The 15,742-nt window shown below is 47.8% G+C and overlaps 1 protein-coding gene across 16 annotated transcripts in view; it reads right to left on the reverse strand.

The window, feature by feature from the left end:
- Window positions 1-15,742, reverse strand: part of NCOR1 (nuclear receptor corepressor 1) — a 195,733-nt gene that overhangs the window by 123,068 nt on the left and 56,923 nt on the right. For 9 of the 16 annotated variants that reach the window (XM_040338609.1, XM_040338605.1, XM_040338614.1 and 6 more), the window contains exons 4-6: window positions 14,651-14,849; window positions 11,643-11,822; window positions 8,146-8,259 (exon numbers count right to left, since the gene is read on the reverse strand). In XM_040338609.1, coding sequence (XP_040194543.1) covers window positions 8,146-8,259; window positions 11,643-11,822; window positions 14,651-14,849 — 493 coding nt within the window. The remainder of the gene's footprint in view (window positions 1-8,145; window positions 8,260-11,642; window positions 11,823-14,650; window positions 14,850-15,742) is intronic. The other 7 variants (XM_040338607.1, XM_040338612.1, XM_040338606.1 and 4 more) reach the window with 2 other exon arrangements.

Here is a 15,742-nt window from a genome sequence, read left to right on the forward strand (position 1 = left end):
GGCCTCGGTCCTTAAGCCCCTGGCTCTCAACAGCCACGCCGCTAAGGCCGGTGGCTGTGAAACAGGGTGGAAGATTGGACCCTGTAACAGAAAATCAATTCCCAGGGGAAGACGCTAGGGGGCGTCTGCCAGCAGACGCACCTGGTCCGCGTACCAGAAGCGACGCGGCCAATCTGGGGCAATCAGGACCGATAGAATCCCTACAGCTTCTACTCTGCGCAGCAGGCGAGGAAGAAGCTTCCGAGGAGGGAAGGTGTAAAGTAGGCGACAGCGACCCCAAGGAGCCACCAACGCGCCTGACGCGTCCGCCCACGGGTCCTTAAACCTGGCCACGAACCGTGGCACCTACCGATATAGAGACGGGACGCTAGAAGGTTCACGTCCGGAGTGCCCCACTTTCGGCACAGACCCCGAAACACCTGCGGGTGGAGAGACCACTCTCCTTGGCCCAGTGCAGTGCGACTTAGGTAGTCGGCTAGCCAATTCCGTATTCCCGGAATGTACCCGGCCGATAGAGCCGGAACGGACCCTTCGGCCCACCGAAAGGATGCGCGCGACCCCCGTCGCTGCAACAGAACTCTGTGTGCCTCCCTGATGATCAACCTACGCCACGGACGTGGTGTTATCGGACAGGATCCTGACCGGTCGGCCCTGTAGATCCAGGGACCACCTGGTAAGGCAAAGCTTGATTGCTCGGAGCTCCAGAACGTTGATCAGTAGGCAGGACTCCACCTGAGTCCAGTGCCCCTGGGCTGACTGGGTGCCCCAAGCGCCCCTCCCCAACCGGAGAGGCTGGCATCCGTCGTGACCACTGTCCAGTGGCCTGCAGAAAAATGACTTTCCGGCCCGAAGCACCGGAAACGCCAGCCACCATACCAGGGGAGACATGATCAGATGACTCAACTGAATCTGGTAATCCAGAGATGACGGAAGCTAGTCCCATCGTGACAGCAGTTCCCTCCGTAGTACCCTGGCGTGGAATTGGGCATACGGAACCGCCTCGAAAGAGGCTACCAACTGACCCAGAACCTTCCTGCAGAATCGCAGAGATGACCGCTTCTGGGTCGGCAACTGCTGCACAGCAGATAGCAGAGTCTGAAGTTTTTCCGCTAGGAGAAAAACACTCCCGCCCCGGAGGAATCCAGGACCAGTCTCAGGTATCCCTGAGACGGAATCAACCCTGATTTCAGGACAATCCAGAAACCAGCCGAACACTCGGAGAGCCTGACACGTGATAGACACGGCTCCACCAATGCAGAGCTCGAAGAAGCTCGTAGGAGAATGTCGTCCAGACATCCCATGATAACAAACCCCCGCTGTCACAGCCGGGCCAGTATCGGTACGAGCACCTTGGCGAAAACCCGCCGAATGGGAAGGACACCATTGAAAATGGTCCCCCCCGACCGCAAAGCACAGAATCTCTGGTGGTTTGAGGATATGCAGGTACACGTTCATGACATCCAAGGATGCCAGAAAAACCTGACAAAACAAAACGAGGGACTTGAGGCCCAGGATCGACCGGGCCCCATCCTCCATGGGGACACAAACAGAATGGAGTAAAACCCCGAGACCGTTCCAACGAGGGAACTGGCACAATCACTCCCCTGACCAGAAGATCCTGGACAGCCCCTGACGGAGTCAACCGGCGAACCGGAGGAGGCCAGAAGCCGGAGGGAAAAAACCTGTTTGGCAGACAAGAGAGGAACTCAATCTTGTACCCCAAGGAAAACACTTCGCAATGCGAAGCCAGTCTCCCACCCGAGACACGGGCGGGAGCAGACCTTCAGGCGGAAGCAGGTATGTCCGCAGACTTGTTAGGCATGCGGTATCCGGTGCGCTGCTACCCCGCAGCGGGGATTCAAGCACCATGTAGACCTACCCCCACCGCACAGGGCGAGCGAAAAAAACGCTCGGAGGTAGGCAAGGAGGGTCCTTGCACAGGGCGAGGTCCCTAGCCCTTCCCAAACCGTGGGAACAGCATGCGCTTACCACCTGTGGCATCCTCAATGATGCCAGTCAGGGAAGACCCAAAAGGACCGTTCACCCTTAACGGTGATCACCAAGGCCACCTTAGAGGTCCTTCTTCCAGCTCCTGCAGCAGGAGCTTCGCCCTTTTAGTCGGGGCCTGCCAGGGCCCCGGCCAGAGCCGGCCTCACCGCCGAACCCACCACCGTGAATAGGGAGCGGGCCACGGCCTCCACTCTCCTATCAGCGGGATCCTGAAATGCAAGAGCCCCTTCCACAGGCAATGTGGTGGCCTTGCGCAGTCTGGACACAGGGGGGTCCACTGGCGGAGGAGAGACCTACTTTTTTTTTTTTTTTAAAGCCCCCCTCAAGGGGGTAACGGGTTGCAAAGTTTTTTGACAAACTTTTTGCGGTGCATCCCATTCCTTGTATAACATATAGTCCAAATAAGGAACACAAGGAAACACTTCAGCGATGCGTGGTAGTCTGCTGGTACTGACACGGAGGTGTCTCCGCCACATCCTCAATTTTTAGAGCCTCACGCACCGCAGAAACAAGAGCTCCAACAAATTCTTGCCAGCAACTGACTGCAGCAGAGTCATCCTCACTATCCATAAGGGTTAAAACCCGCAGCCTCTGACATAACAGAACCAGAAAAAAACAGCGATTCTGTGTCATCCCCAGAAGCAGGCTTCAGGGAGGGGGCGCTTTTTTACCCCCCATCCGGGCACTAGCTGCTTCAAACCTGGCAAGAAACCCAGGACAGCCAACATAACAGATGTGGCAGGGGGAGGGGCGGTAAGGGTTAACTCAGGCATAGCTTGAGTTCCATAGTGTCAGCGCTGAGTCACCCACCCTGCAAGGCAGGACAAAAAAACCCCACTGGTCACCTCCTTGCTGCTATTGCAGAGCATGGGGGCCCCCGGTATTCACCACCCCACCCAGCTGCAGAGGGAGCTGAAAAACCTCGGGTGTGCTCTGATGTGCTGACTGTGATGTGTATTCACCTCATGGAAGATTCACAGCACTAAAACTGACCAGAGGCTGTGCCGAGTCATCTCAGGGAAGAATCACATCGTTACCAAGGAGATTTCCAAGATGGCCACCATCTGAGGTAAAAATTACCTCATAGAACACAGCAGCACTGACTGCTTTGTTACCTCAGAAAAGAATCACAGCGTTACCAAGGAGATTTCCAAGACGGCCGCTGTCTGAGGTAAAAATTACCTCATAGAACACAGCAGCACTGACTGCTTTGTCTGTTACCTCAGAAAAGAATCACAGCGTTACCAAGGAGATTTCCAAGACGGCCGCTGTCTGAGGTAAAAATTACCTCATAGAACACAGCAGCACTGACTGCTTTGTCTGTTACCTCAGAAAAGAATCACAGCGTTACCAAGGAGATTTCCAAGACGGCCGCTGTCTGAGGTAAAAATTACCTCATAGAACACAGCAGCACACAGCAGCACCCCCCAGAGTAACAACACAGTCCCCCTAACAACACACGGGCCCGGGTGGTAACAAAGAAAACCCAGGAGGCCCCCCTTCACAGCCACTACCCAGTCAGGGGAAGGAGGGAGAGGAAGGGGAGAGAGGAAAGCAGGGCGGACCCTCAGTCGACCTCCCCAGGGAAACCACCAGCCAGACCACTTACCTGAGTAAGGGGCCACTACTTACCTGTCCTGCGACTACCCGGCTGGAGGTATCCCAGACAGAACCAACGTCCGTAAACGGCATGGCTGTCGGCCAGACACACTGTGACAAAGCCATAGAGACCGGTCATATGTGTGCCCTAGAACCAAAGTTCCCCGGCCGCCCCTGGAGCAATGGGGCCTGTCGTGGACGTCCCAAAGCTGAGCTGAGGGCCGGCACACGCTCGAAGGCCGAACATGGGGGGACTACAAGAGTCGAGGACCCAGCCTGTCACCCAGTCGGCTGTTGATAGAAGAATCGCAGGATTCAAAAATGCAGGAACAAAATAATAAAAAAAGCGAGAAAAATCGCCAGAAAAAAACTCCAGAGTCCAGGAACTCCAGAGATAGCCTTGACCTCCTGTCGTTAGGCAGAAAACAAACTGAGGCTGCTAAAGCAGGGTGTGGGTTATGCCTGGGGGAGCCACGCCCCCTGGGAGGAGCAGCATGAAGGAAAGTTTTTAACACCTTAAGTGCTGTAGAATTCTGCCTAAATCTCCTGGTAGGAAGAAGCATAACCCTAAGGTCAATGAAGGCTGTGTCCGTCTATGAACGAAAGAGAAATAATGCCTGTCTCCAGGCTAGTGCATGAGATATTTAAATAACCTGTCATTCACAGCAAGGGGGCGGAACGGACTAAGGTTTTTCTCTGTAAGTCCGTTTTATTTCACTGAACAATAAAAGAGGATTGCTCAGAGCTAGATTAACTGTGTGGCAAGACTGGGCACAGATGATAGTAAATCTTATACTGTACATTGTGACATAAAAAAAAAAAATTACTATTGTGGTCGTGGCTACCTCCCCAAGAGGATCTTAGAATAACCTTGTCTAGTTAAAAGTACCGGGGCCTCTGAACTCCATTGGACCCGGTAGTGATTACCGTATTTATCGGCGTATACTGTGCACTATTTTGCCCTGAAAATCAGGGCAAAATCGTGGGTGCGCGGTATACGCCGATACCAGCTTTCCCGCTACGAGTTTGAATACTGCGCCGGCATATACCGAGCGCAGTACACTCATGTATCTTCGGGCAGTCTCTGCGCCTCTCGTGCTGACGTCCTGAGCGTACAGGACGTCAGCGCGAGAGTTGCCGAGCCTGCCCGACGATACACGAGTGTACTGCGCTCGGTATATGTCGGCGCAGTATTCAAACTCGGCGCGGGAAACGAGCGGGGAGGACGCCGCAGAAGGACCCCGGACCCGACGAAGAGGACACCCGAAGCTGCAGACGGACGCCGGACCCGACGTGGCCGCCGCGCAAGACACCAAAACTGTAAGTACAAAACATCTTTTTTCCACAGGAATTCGGGCAACTTTAGGGGTGCGCGCTATACCCCGATAAATACGGTATATTTGGCCCCAAGAGACAAATACTAGAGAATAGGTGGTTTTATTCTACCACATACATCAGGTAAAGCCATGGGGATCATGAAACCGGTAAGTCATTTTCTTAGAAAGTTCTGTTTTCTGAAATCACCCTGGGGTAATGCTGTCAGTTTAGATGTAAGCAGCACCCATCAGTGGTTATATAATTAGACAAAGCAAGGAACAATGTACAATGACCCATAGCAACATAATACAATGTCAGGGTTTTAATGAGGACTTTCCCAGATATCTAAATAGAGAACCATAATTAATACATTAGAAAAATCTGCAGAACAGGATGTTGATGTACTAATCACTGCATTTAATGAGATACTAAAGCATACATCAGGTGTGCAATACGCAGAAGCAAGAAAAACAATATGTCTTGGCTGAATATATCCACAGCTTACATGGTGGTCGGATGCTAATAATTTTCCTTCTGAAAAAGTTCTCTCATTCTTGACCCGAGTAGAAGCAGGCAAGCCTGTTTATTAAGAGACTGTACTAATACCACATAGATGCTTAGTTTAAAGATGAAATGATTTCTCCTGTCCCTATCAGAGATATTTTGCTGTTGTGCCCCTTTCCCTACACTATTTTGAAAGCTGTTAAAACTACAATATGCAGAAACCCATTGAAACCAGTTTGTCACAAATCCCAACGTCACACATCACTGTAAAGGACAGCAGGAGGAATCCTTGAGGCTGCATTCACATCTGAGCGTTTTCAGCTCGTAAAATACCTGAAAAAACGCCCAACAAGCTAAATACCTTTCATTTCAATGGCATCTGTTCACATCTGAGCGTTTTGTCAAATGAAGAAGACGAAAAACGCCTTAAGCTCAAAAAGAAACATAAGCTTTTTTGGGGGAAGATTACAGGCGTTTTTCTGCTTTTTACAAAAACAGTTGGTAAAAATCGTAGCAAAACCGTGTGACTTTAAATTGCTCAGGTGTGAATGCAGCCTGAGCTGCGGGGGTACCAGGAAGTTGACTTCCTGTAAGGCCCCTTTCACATGTGCGGACCGTATGTCCGCTTTTTCATCCATCCGTTTGCAGATGACAACGGGACATACATTGGCCCCTATGTGATTGCGGGTGTCAGTGGATAAGCATCCGCTGACACCCGTAATCACCTGCCTCTGCAAAGCTCCGATTTTGCGGACAGAAGAAAATCCTATTTTTTCTTCCGTCTCCGGATCGGATGAACACTGACATACGGTCCGTGTTCATCCTATCCCCCCATAGGGGAGAGCGGAGAAAAGACAGGGCGGTCCCTGCACAGTGTGCGGAGACCGCCCTGTCAGCCGACGGCTCAGCGGGGATTTTACGGAGGATCCCCGCTGAGCTGACAGACACACAGAGGCGGATCATTACTGATCCGCCCCGTGTGAAAGGGCCCTAAGACTTTAGCAGGTTTCCCAGCATCAGTGTGGGTTTCCGCAGCAAGGACAGCGGGGGAGGAGAGTACGGTCTTATTTTACAGGTATAGTTGGCTATAAACAAATGTGTGTATATTTTTTTGCACTATACTGACCAAATTACCTGAGAAAAATGACAGCGATCGGGTTCAGACAAACCAGAACACTGGCAGGGTACTTACAATCGGCTGGGCTCTGAAGAAGGTGTACCTTCAAAGCACATCAGCTGGCAGTGGCCCCCGTTTTCCCCTCTGGTACCATCTGGAGTCCATCTTCAGATCAATTGCTGTCATTTGGAGATCACTTGTATCGCAAATGTTTTCCATTTGTTTGTGAGTAGTTTTCTTATTTCATTTATTAAAGCAGGAGTTCACCCGAAAAAATAACATTAGATTGATGCTCATTTTGTCTAGGGGAATTGGGTAGTTTTTTTTTAAAACGAAGCAGTAGTTACCATTTTAGAGAGCGATCTTCTCCGCCGCTTCCGTGTATGGGTCTTCGGGACTGGGCATTCCCTATTTGATTGACAGGCTTCCAACAGGCTTCCGGCGGTCGCATACATCGCGTCACGAGTAGCCGAAAGAAGCCGAACGTCGGTGCGGCTCTATACGGCGCCTGCGCACCGACGTTCGGCTACTTTCGGAAAATCGTGACGCGATGTATGCGACCGTCGGAAGCCTGTCAATCAAATAGGAACGCCCAGTCCCGCAGCTCATACCCGGAAGCGGCGGAGAAGATCACTCTCTAAAACGGTAAGTACTGCTTCGATTTAAAAAAAAACTACCCGATTCCCCTAGACAAAATGAGCCTCAATCTAATCTTAAAAATTAACATTTCCGGGTGAACCTCCACTTTAATCACCACTGGGTTTTAATTATTTTTGTTTTACTATGGAAAACAAAAATACCCAAAACTTAAAAAAAACTAAACTTTTTTTTAAGTTTCTGTTATATATCTGATCACTGATGACCAATCAGATCACACACAGTTTTTAATTATATCATGAATGGATTCCATTCATGACTATTTTATAATAGGTGTCATGTGTTGAAAAAGTGCCACTGGCAGGGGTTGGGGCATTACTCTGCCAAAGGTGCTTTATATAATTTTAAAACAATATAAATTATATATATATATATATATATATATATATATATATATATATATATATATATATATATATATATACACACATATACACATACACATATACATATACATACACACACACACACATACATACATACATATACACACACACAAAAACAAACACACACAAAAACAAACACACACAAAAACAAACACACACAAAAACAAACACACACACAAAAACAAACACACACACAAAAACAAACACACTGCTTGAAGAGGAAAAAAATAAATACATTTGCACACCAATAATTGTATTATATATGTATGCACAGTCTATTAGAATACAATTCTAGAGTGGTCCTCTAAAAGAGGAGCAAACCGAACCAGTTTATTCTATTGGATAGTGCGACCTCTTTACAATCAAGTAATACTTCCAAGCCAGAAGTATCATCTCTAATACAAACCAATATTTCAAGTCAAGAACAATATTCTCATGTACCCAATGCATAAAAAACAAACAAAAAAACACTAGTTTGGTGGTTAAAAAAAGTGCGCCATTAATGACTCATTAACAAAGCAACAAGGTCATGTCTTAGAAGATAAAGCCACTTACCCGGTTTTCATCATAAATAATTTGGACTATGCTGCGATGTTTCTGTTCCACAGGTGGAGGGGAGACGGGCTTCTCGGGCTCTGGAGGTTTGGCTGCTTCTTCTTCAAGCTGTTGCTAAGTTACACAAGAGGGGGGAAAAAAAAATCACACAGTGGAACTCCAATCAGCTTCTAATCAGATAGGAATGGCAAAGCAACCGTTTGGATTTTTGGTGCTATGCAGGATTGCAGGGATGGAAATAATTAAAGTGATTTGCAATGGGTTTTGTAATCCAAGATGTCAATGACTGGAGCCACACTGTAAAGTTCCCAGAGTACTCTAGTTCTCAAAAGTCTCATTGAGACGTGTTCTGATGAAAACCACTTCATCAAAGAAGCCTACTAGACTCAAACCTGAACGTCTGCTAAACCCTGAAGGTTTGGATTGAATTGGCGGGTCTGGGGGAAATCCAAACATTTCTCACTGCTGCCTATAATTACAACAGTAGGAGAGCTTTTGACAACAGTGGCTACGTACACACGATCGGATTTTCCGCAGAACAAGCCTTCGACTTTTGTCTGAAGGGCATTGGATGTGATTGTGTATTGCATACAAACCGCAAAGAATTATTGGCCAACAAACGCGAAACTATGCGTTTTTCAGCCCTTTAACGCCACCCTTTGAGCAACTTCTGTTAATGTTGTCTTATGGTTAGCATTGCTTCTGAGCATGCATGTTTGTACTTTGTTTTTGTGTTTTCCTGACGGACTTCTGTACACACGATCGGATAATCTGACAACATACATTTGTTGTGGGAAATTTTTCAAGCATGCTATCCCACATTTGTTGTCAGAAATTCCGACAACTGTCCGATGGAGCATACAAACAGTTGGATTATCCGACAACATCCTGCCATCACACTTTTCCAGTCGGAAAATCTGATGGTGTGTACGAGGCTTTAGGTAGCAATTTGCCCATGCCTGCTCACCTTTAGACTCAGGTCACACAGGGTTAAGCTTGTGAAAGGACAGTGTAAAGTATGCTTTAACAAAGTATTTACATTCAGCGAGGTTCGCTGAAAGTTTTAAAGCCAAAGTCTGGGAAATGGACAATATCTACCCTTGCAGTTTGAGGGGGACCCTCACAGCAATTATGTCTACGGGGTAGAGTACAGGCAGTATTACCGACCATCACTCCCTGCTCTGGAGCTTCAGGATGTGGGCAGTCCCTCCAACATCATGTACAATGGTGGGGTAATTGTACATGGAGGCGGCAGTTGTGTCTACACTGGAAAGACCTTCTGGATCGAGAAATACGATAAGCGTCGCACCTTGTTCATGTACCACTAAACCTGATGAGCAGTGCAGGGGGGAGAAGAAAGTGGTTTGTCTCATCCCTGTAAACTGATACATCTGCAGTAGAGCTTGTTCTTTTGAAAAACAAACTTCCGACTGGATCACCAGACAAAAAAAAAAAAAAAAAAAACTGAAGAATGAAAGCCTTGAAACAAAAAACGTATACAGCCAAAACATCTAAGAATTAGTAAACTGCAATATATTAAATGTTTGCTTTTGGGTTTAATACTGCTTTAAGCAAGTGTGAACTATGCTGTAAAGTGAACCTGGCTGAAAAAACATTGCATGAACAGGACTTACGTGTAACCTATCTGTCCTAAAGGAACTTCTGAGGAGGCCCTGTCATAAATGCTCAAGTTGTGAGGGGTATGGAGTGCAATTTAAACAAAATACGGTAAATCTGTGAGATTGGGGTAGTTGCCCATATTGACCTATAACTGAAAACAACAAAGTAAAGTTTCATTCATTTTCATATTATCCTTTGGTAATGAAGTTAGCTTCCCAAAAAGTGGCTACACTAACAGAAGATACCACCCAGACACCAAACATGCTTATACTACAATGCTCCATATGGCCAAGACACATTAGATCTCCTAGGCCAGTGGTTCTCAACCTTTCTAGTGCCGTGACCCCTAACAAAGTTGTGGGGACCCCCAACAGTAAAATTATTTTCGTAGCGTGGGTTGTCCGCACCCAAGGCAAGGCAACGGGATGAGTGGCAGTGCTGGCGGGAAGTTCTGATCAGCTGACTTAGGTGCTCTTGATTAAGGTCATCTGCTGATCTGAGAACTGTAGTGGGGACTTTTAATGGCAACTATAATCACAGGTTGTGTTACTTACTGTGTCTCCGGCTTTGTGGTACCTCATAGCAGTGACACCTATGCCAAAATCAGGAGATAGGGTCTCCAGCTCCTCCCATTTCACATTCCTCACCAGTCAGCTGACATCTAGTTTCTGTTCCACAGCCAATGCTGTGAACTGAATGGGTGGCTGTGAAGAAACTGAGTGGGCGGCTGCGGGCCCCAGGAACAGCCCTGCTGGGCAGCCACAGGTTCCAAGGACAGCCCTGCTGGGCAGCCACAGGTTCCAGGGACAGCCCTGCTGGGCAGCCACAGGTTCCAGGGACAGCCCTGCTGGGTGATCGCAAAAAGGCTGGGAGAGCGGTGCAGGCTTCAGGAACAGCCCAGGTTTCGGTGACCCCTGGCAAATCCCCATTCGACCCCCAGGTTGAGAACCACTGTCCTAGGGGGAGGAAGATAAATACTTGGTATCTAACAAACCTTAAATTCACTCCGATAAGCTGAATCCTGTTTTTAGATTGTCAGACCTTGGCAAAACAAATGTACTCACATGTACACAGATAGTTGGCATTAGGAATGCGTCCGCTTTTTAGTCTTTGTGCTTTTCAGTTTGTTACAGCGTGACGAATGTGTTATGTCCATTACAAACGCAAGTTTTACCAGAACGAGTGTCTCATAACTTGCTTCTGAGAATGCATGTTTTTTTCACGCCGTTAAAGCCTACACACAACCGTTTTTCACGACGTGAAAAACGACGCGAAAAAATAGATCATGTCCTGAATTTTTAATGGCCATTTTTCACATCATGAAAAATGCTCTGGAGCCCACACACAATCGTTTTTGATGACATTAAAAAAAAAAAAAAATGTTCACGTCATGAAAAACGGTAGTGTGTACGCGGCATAAGAGTTATTTATGAGGGAAAGTGATATCTTGCAACATCAGATTCGACTTTCTCTTCAGCTGATCCCTCATTTCTAAATTAATCACAGGATTGGTGGAAAAGTAAGCAGACATAAAGCTTTACACTTCCATGTATTAGAGTGCAGCAAGAACATACCGATACGCGATGCCTTCACTAATGGACCAGAATCGTGGCAGTAACAAGGATGGGCCAATATGTGCCCGAGGTTCCTCTGGCAATATCTGCCTGCTCGGGCCTCTCCTAAGCCATGTGAGGCTGTGGCAGGAGACTACCTGACATCGGACAGCAACCAGATTAGGGGAAACACAGATAAAAGGTTACTGAAGGCAGTTTTGAGAATGAGGTCAACTTAAATAAACTTTACAGAAGCAACAGGTTGCCAAATACGGGGATGCCCGCTTTTTTTCTACATTAAAACAGTATTCAGCAATGTCTTACCTGTTTTTTCTTTAATTTCAAGATTTGTTGTTCAACTTTTGCAATCTCCCGGTCCACCCGATCCATACTCTGTATCAATTCTTCCTTAGAGAGTTTGGAGGGGGATGCATCCTGGTCGTCGCCTGGCTGCCCCGATAGGGGGGGTGAAGGGGCCTCATGTTTATTAGACAAGCCCTGTTCCTTAAAAATACAAAATATTTAGGATTACTACTTAAAGCCTACAATAAAAAGAAAAAAAAATTGCATTTTAATTATGCCCAATAAGCAAAGCTGGCATGAACATCCACTACTGTATGCAGGGCCGATCCTCTGCCCAGCACCCGGGCACCCAGGGGGGGGGGGGGGGGCGCCAAAGTGTCAGAGTGCTTCCCACCCTCCTCCTCTCCTTGACCTGTGCCAAAGCGTTATTGCGAGCCAAAACATGAGCACAGTAGCACTGTTAGGGGCGGCGCCAGGAGCCACCGCCGCCCGCTTACATTTTTTTCTTGTGGCTCAATCCCGAGCGAGCCGCTTCACTCCGAGGAAGTCGCGGACTACAATTCCCAGAAGCCACAGCGGAGGCCGTCACGTCACTGAAGTCAGCTGACTTCAGTACAAAAATGTAAGCGGGCGGCGGCGGCTCCTGGCGCCGCCCCCAACAGTGCAGAGAGCGGGAACAGGAGCCGAAAAAGAAGGTGGTCTTATATGGCAGCGCTGACCGGGCAGGAACAAGTGGCTCAATCTGAAGGAAGGTGAGCTCTTACAGCGGCTCTCTGCCTCCCCTCTGCAATGTTCTCTGATGGCTCATTGTTTCCCCTGCACTCTGCCTTACCACAGCTATAAGAGTCTCATAGCTGCGGCAATGCAGAGAACAGGAGTGACAGAGCCATCGGAGCACATGGCTGGTGGTTAGAGATGAGGGAGTTCATGGACAGAGCTGGCAGGGGCATATGGGCACTGATAGGCTGCATGTCAGGGCCGGGTACAAAGGCGGGCTTAGTGGGTACTGAGGGCAGTGCTGATCAGGAGTGATCAGGGCACCTGCTGTAAAGGGGTCGCTCTGACTGGGGCACCTGCTGTAAAGGGGTCGCTCTGACTGGGGCACCTGATGTAAAGGGGTCGCTCTGACTGGGGCACCTGATGTAAAGGGGTCGCTCTGACTGGGGCACCTGATGTAAAGGGGTCGCTCTGACTGGGGCACCTGCTGTAAAGGGGTCGCTCTGACTGGGGCACCTGCTGTAAAGGGGTCGCTCTGACTGGGGCACCTGCTGTAAAGGGGTCGCTCTGACTGGGGCACCTGCTGTAAAGGGGTCGCTCTGACTGGGGCACCTGCTGTAAAGGGGTCGCTCTGACTGGGGCACCTGCTGTAAAGGGGTCGCTCTGACTGGGGCACCTGCTGTAAAGGGGTCACTCTGACTGGGGCACCTGCTGTAAAGGGGTCACTCTGACTGGGACTTCCCTCCCTCCTCCTCCCCTTGACCTGTGCCAAAGCGTTGTTATTGCAAGCCAATAACCATCTGACCATCTCTTGTACCATGTCTGCAGTCTCTGACCATCTCTTGTACCATGTCTGCAGTCTCTGACCGTCTCCTGTACCATGTATGTAGTATGTCTGGGGGCTCTTTCTACCAGACCTCCTAAAAGAAGCCCTCTCTGTTTCCATCAGAGAGACCCCCCCAGGTCCCATTAGTGTACTCTCTTCCTGTAATTTGTTTATTGTTAAGAGATCATTGGAGGATCCCAGGATAATGAAGACTTCTTAGGGAAGCATCTCTGTGTCTGAGTCGTTGCCATAGAAACATTTGTAACGGGGAGGAGTTAGTAAGATGACCACGCCCATGTGGGGGCGCCAGAAATATTTCTGCACCCAGGCGCCTGTGACCCTAGGATCGGCCCTGACTGTATGCCAATCAAAATGTCTTCATTAAAGAGTGGAGATCTTACTTTTAAAAGTGGAACCTTGTTTTAGGGTCCTATAAATCAAATGACAAGATTCACTCATCATTTGAAACCATCCCTTTAAACTAGAGCTGTGGCAGTAAAAAAATATTCAAAATGAAAATACCATCAGGTAATACATTGTAAAAAACAAAGACAAAGTGCTGACGTTATTTTATAGTTAAAGTGGGAGTAAACTCCCTTGGTTGATTTATGCCTATAGTAAGGCTTACCTATTGGTACAGTAAATTTCTGTTAAACGTGCACCGTCTAGGAGATATTTTTTCTTTAGAAGCAGCCGGTGACGTCACCGGCGCATGCGCTCTGAACGAATGGCATACCTGTGCCGTTCCTTCAGAGCCCTGTGCTGCAAACAGTGACTCCCGCGCGCATGCAAGAGTGATGTCATTGCGGCTCGGCCATTAATACCGCCTAAGCCTGCGTACCTGGAAAGAAGACCGGGTGAGGAGAGAAGCGACTACAGCGGTAACAGCACGCCGCTGGAGGACTTCGTTTTCAGGCAAGTCTGTCATAATATGCTAGTACATGACTTCAACTGCCCGTGGGCCCTTTTTCTTTTTGCTACCACTTTAAACTGGCCATACGCTAGGAACCAACTGAAATTTGCTCTGCAACTACCCTTCTCGCCATCCACCCGCCCTCCTTTAAATTATAAAAATGGATGGGAAAATTGTCAACTGAACAGCGCCTGCATCCAGTCGGGTACAGCCGCTGTTTGAGCCGTCAGATTACAAAAGCCACAGCAGGAGATTTCTCCATCCATGCTATACAGTGTGGCTGGAGGAATCGCTGAATTTATTCTTTATTCTGGCCGGAACAAAAAAAAAAAAAAATGTATAATTTTTTTTTGAATAATGATCAGCTTTAGTGGGCGTTTAATATACTAAAGGTATCATCGGAGGTTTAAAGCAGAGAGTTTTTCATAAACCCGTTAAGCAAAGAGTGGAAAATAATCTATGGGCATTCCACAAGTATTTTGTTTAATGCAGTGGCACTTGGGAGCCCTACTTTATAGTCATTCACTTTCCAGGAATGCAGGTTACTAATGCCTTCCACAACGGTCTTCATACCTTCTTGACATCCGCTTGCTGTCGCAGCCCCTCTGGGATGGTTGGTACAAGAGGCACGACAGAAGCCGCAGAAACCCGGTAGTGTGAATCTACCTGTTCTAGCCGAGGTCTTTTGGATTCCAGGGCTTCATGCTCACTCTGTGCCACAGAATGGTACTGCTGCTCATACCCTGTTCTCCTGTCCTGAGGCCTGCAAAATCAGCACAGAAAAAGACAAAGCCGTACAATAAAGATTTTTGTCTTTCAGACAAAGCTAACAATGCAATTAAATGGTTAAAACAAGTTCACATTAAACATTAAAATGCATGTCCAAGCAAAATAGTTTTGTTTCAACAAGCAGGTAATTGGCAGGAGAAGGTTGAAATCAGGGTGGATATAATTCAATCATTTAAAAATCTATCTAAAAGATTTCTATTTAAGATGCCCTACTAACTTAGTTTATTCAGCATGAAATGTAGCTTAGTTATGTAGCATGAGGCTGTATATTCTGCAATATTTACATTTTTTGTAAACTCATCCAATGAATCCAAGCTCTGCAAGCTGAGATAACATGCAATGCATTGATGCATTAACACAATTTCACAGTAACCCTGAGATAATACAAAGTTCAGGAATGTTCCTTTTATCCCATTGTTTTGCAAATCTATGTACACTACTAACTGTATGATTGAATCGTTTTTTTTTTTTTTTAACATCACTGTTTTACTGACAGCTTATTATTCAAAATGAAGGTTATCCCATTTAGTTTGCAAATATTAACACATTCCCTACCGAGTCATTGTAAAATGACGTAGGCGGGAACCCTCCCTCAGAGTGGACGTCATATGACGTCCTTGCATTCCCAGGCGGCTAGGGGGCGTGCACCCACCCCGCCGCCGCATTGCTCGGGACCCGGTGCACGTGCCCGGCGGTCACGATGTGCGCCGGGCAGCCGCGATTGTCCACAATCACGGCAGGACCATGGATCTGTGTGTGCGCAACACAGATCCATATCCTGTCAGAGGTGAGGAGACCGATGTGTGTTCCCAATACAGATGAACACACAACGGTCTCCTCCCCTTGTGAGTCCCCCTCCCCATACAGTTAGAACAC

This window comes from Rana temporaria, chromosome 2, assembly GCF_905171775.1.
Source record: "Rana temporaria chromosome 2, aRanTem1.1, whole genome shotgun sequence".
Lineage (NCBI taxonomy): Eukaryota > Metazoa > Chordata > Amphibia > Anura > Ranidae > Rana > Rana temporaria.